The sequence below is a fragment of the Eimeria mitis genome, genomic scaffold, assembly GCF_000499745.2.
Source record: "Eimeria mitis Houghton genomic scaffold, Emh_scaff5787, whole genome shotgun sequence".
Taxonomy (NCBI): domain Eukaryota; phylum Apicomplexa; class Conoidasida; order Eucoccidiorida; family Eimeriidae; genus Eimeria; species Eimeria mitis.
In genome coordinates, this window is record NW_013574031.1 from 1,821 (window position 1) to 2,462 (window position 642).

At 49.7% G+C, this 642-nt stretch overlaps 1 protein-coding gene across 1 annotated transcript in view; it reads left to right on the plus strand.

Moving 5' to 3' along the window:
- The window catches only part of EMH_0084300 (uncharacterized protein), a gene marked incomplete at both ends in the record, with an annotated part of 2,613 nt that overhangs the window by 1,388 nt on the left and 583 nt on the right, over positions 1–642 (plus strand). Inside the window, one exon of the mRNA XM_013500732.1 lies at positions 433–640. Coding sequence (XP_013356186.1) covers positions 433–640 — 208 coding nt within the window. The remainder of the gene's footprint in view (positions 1–432; positions 641–642) is intronic.

Below are 642 nucleotides of genomic sequence, written 5' to 3' on the forward strand. Positions count from 1 at the left end.
GACACACCTGTCCCATCTTGGCCCGAAGAAGATACTGAAGGTTCGGCTCTAGTAAACAACGCCCCATCCCAATCCTTCGACTCTGAGATATTTAGATATGTGAAAGAGATGTGTGAAGGGACGCAAAGGACCTTTGTTATAAAAGAGCATGCATGCACGTAGCAGAGACAGACTCGTTATTATTTTTACTACTGTTTTTATTATTACTAATAATATTGTTATGAGTATTGTTAAGTGGGATATTTCCGGGGAGAAACGACTGGACCTAATGCCCGTGCAAGTAGAGAGCGGAAAAGCAGAAATAGGCAGAAGAGAGGAAGCATAAGTTTGGGTGGGAGGAGATACACAGGAAAAGGGGAGCGAGAGAAACCTGCGCAGACCCCTCAACTTTATGGCTAAGTGAAGCCTGAGGTCTCGGCGATGTCTTTGCAGATACACCACCGAAAGTTGTGGTCTTCGCGCACCACCGGCGAGTGTTGGACGCCTTGGTGGCTCGGCTCCGGGAATTGCGTTTGGGGTGTATGAACACCGCAGCAGCAGCACCGGCGGGAAGTCGCAAACGCCAGGGTTTCGTGCGCATCGACGGAACAGTTCCTGAGGAGGAGAGAAGGAGACGCCGACGCCTCTTTCTTAATGACCCTA